The sequence below is a fragment of the Sprattus sprattus genome (genome assembly GCF_963457725.1).
Source record: "Sprattus sprattus genome assembly, chromosome: 5".
Classification (NCBI taxonomy): Eukaryota; Metazoa; Chordata; class Actinopteri; order Clupeiformes; family Clupeidae; genus Sprattus; species Sprattus sprattus.
Window position 1 is genome coordinate 31,662,534 of NC_137924.1, and position 2,500 is coordinate 31,665,033.

Below are 2,500 nucleotides of genomic sequence, written 5' to 3' on the forward strand. Positions count from 1 at the left end.
GCCCAAGGTCCCAGGCAAGTCAGGTTTTAACACCGAACTGTAATCACAGTTTTATCCCTCAAGGGGAATAACATTCACTTCTATATTTAAGATCAACACTGTTTTGCGCACATAACGGACAGACGTGTATATCTCATAGCATAGCATAGCATAGCATAGCATAGCATAGCATAGCATGAAATAACAAAAATTAAAGTCTAATCACACTTTTATCCATTTGTTCTTGCGCAGACGTCACAGTCCTTTGACTTGGCAATGAGCGTACAGTGAGTGCTTTATGTCTATGTGCAGTGAAGACGGACGCTAAAGCCAACAAAATCGCTGTGTGTGTGTGTGTGTGTGTGTGTGTGTGTGTGTAAAAATCACGATGTGACTGCTGTCAAACGGAGATAATGGGCATATTTCACATCTACTCAACCGTTTTTTTTTTTTTTTTTTTTTAAATCAAATTGATGTGCAAAATGCACACATGCACAAGTGGGTTGATCTTGATATTTTGCTAAGGTAGACCTCAGACTTTAGTAAGATGCAGGCAGAATGATATTTATGATGATTGCTTTCTTGAATATATCTACCTTTCTACATTTATAAAATCTTTTTTGTTTATTTTATTTTGGCTAGTCTAATTTATTTTGGGCAACCAAAATCTCAAGAATGGCTGCCTAGAGGGCCACAATATGCACACATTCACACTCAATAACATTTGCGCACTCTTACTACATAGACACAACTACATGAACACAAATCATCATGCATTCTCTCTGTCTGTCTGTCTGTGTTTTTCTCTCGCTCTCTTTCTCTGTCTCTCCCTCTCTCTGTCTCTCACTCAGTCTCTAATATACTTACTCGTGGTTGATTTGAGGTTGTATTTACTCAAGCACAGCTGGAGGAATGATTCATACAGCCTTAAAGCTTAGGCTTTTCACTTAATTTGCGTTAAAATTAATGTATCTCTCTCCCCCTCTCCCTCCCCACATCTCTTGCTCCCTCTCTCTCTCCCCCCCTCTCTCTCTCCCCCTCTCTCTCTCTCCTCCCTCTCTCCCTCTCCCCCATCTCTCTCTCCCTCTCCCTCTCTCTCTCCCTCCCCCTTCTGTCTGTTCAGTGTCCTGATAAACAGAGAGCTCTTGAGGAGACCAAGAGCTACACCACCCAGTCCTTGGCCAGCGTCGCCTACCTGATCAACACCCTCGCCAACAATGTGCTCCAGATGCTCGACATCCAGGCGTCACAGCTACGCCGCATGGAGTCCTCCATCAACCACATCTCACAGGTGCTCACACACACACACACACACACTCACACACCACACACACCACACACACACACACACACACACACACACACACACACCACAGAGAGAGAGAGGGAGTCCTCCATCAACCAAATATCACAGGTACACGCACACTCACACACACACACACCCACACACTCACACACTGTCCTCCATCAACCACATCTCACAGGTGTGCACACACACATAGTCTTCCATCAACCACGTCTCACAGGTGAGACACACACTCTCATATACACTCATTCACACACACACACACACACACTAGGGATGTGCATCTCATCACTGAGGAAGATGCGATACACATCTCGATGCACTGCCAACGATCCGATACATTAAAGATACATAAAAGCAGCTACTAATGCGATACGATACGATTCACCCCTATTGCGATGCAGTACGATTCGACACGATGCGATTCAACAAGGTGCGATACAAATGCAATTTTATATTATTCATAATGATTCATGTATTTGTCATACAACAAATCATTAAAAAGGTATCTGACAAAATATAACATGTATATGTACATGTGTAAGTGTTCTCTAAATGTCTTTTTTTTTTTTTTAACTGTAGGCCTACCAAGCAGTCACAACACAGTTTGCTTCATCCTAAACATGTGGATCAAATGCCTCACGCAATCAATTTAACTTATTTGCCCTATTTTAAGGTTTTTCTTTAGGTTTTGAGTTGATCCACATGATCAGGATGAAGAAAAAAGTATAATGGAGACTAGCTGCTAGATTTCCTTTTCCAATTTAAGGAAGGCACAGGTAAATTCAAGTAACAAATAGAGAGTTTAGCTACGGTATATGGAGTATATTCTTACCTCTTCCTCCATCATCACCTCTGCTATTATCTTTAAAAATACCATGTCCTTGGTGCCGTGGTCTTCCAAGAAAGCCAGGTCTTTGAAACGTGGTTCAAGCGCCAGTGTTGTGTCTGAACGCGTTCATTGAATGAAAGTTCATGAACTCGTTCATAATTTTGGTGAAAGTGAACTGAACGTAGGGTATTACTGTCTGATTAACGATACTGTGAGCGTGTTCATTCTGGTGTCTGAGAACTGCACGTTCACTCTTTTTAATTTCGTTCAATAAGGTGCTAGATTTCTAGAGACTTCCATGCGAAAAACACCGTTAGTAATAGTCGCTTATCCCACTGTCTATTCCTGTGAGAGCCCCGAAGTTGTGTAGAGGCTGAGAGCGG

At 42.2% G+C, this 2,500-nt stretch overlaps 1 protein-coding gene across 3 annotated transcripts in view; it reads left to right on the forward strand.

Annotated features, from left to right (window-relative positions):
* The window catches only part of abi2a (abl-interactor 2a), a gene marked incomplete at its 5' end in the record, with an annotated part of 66,821 nt that overhangs the window by 37,537 nt on the left and 26,784 nt on the right, over positions 1–2,500 (forward strand). For all 3 annotated transcript variants that reach the window (XM_080839311.1, XM_080839310.1, XM_080839309.1), the window contains one exon: positions 1,103–1,270. In XM_080839311.1, the coding sequence (XP_080695437.1) occupies positions 1,103–1,270 (168 nt within the window). The remainder of the gene's footprint in view (positions 1–1,102; positions 1,271–2,500) is intronic.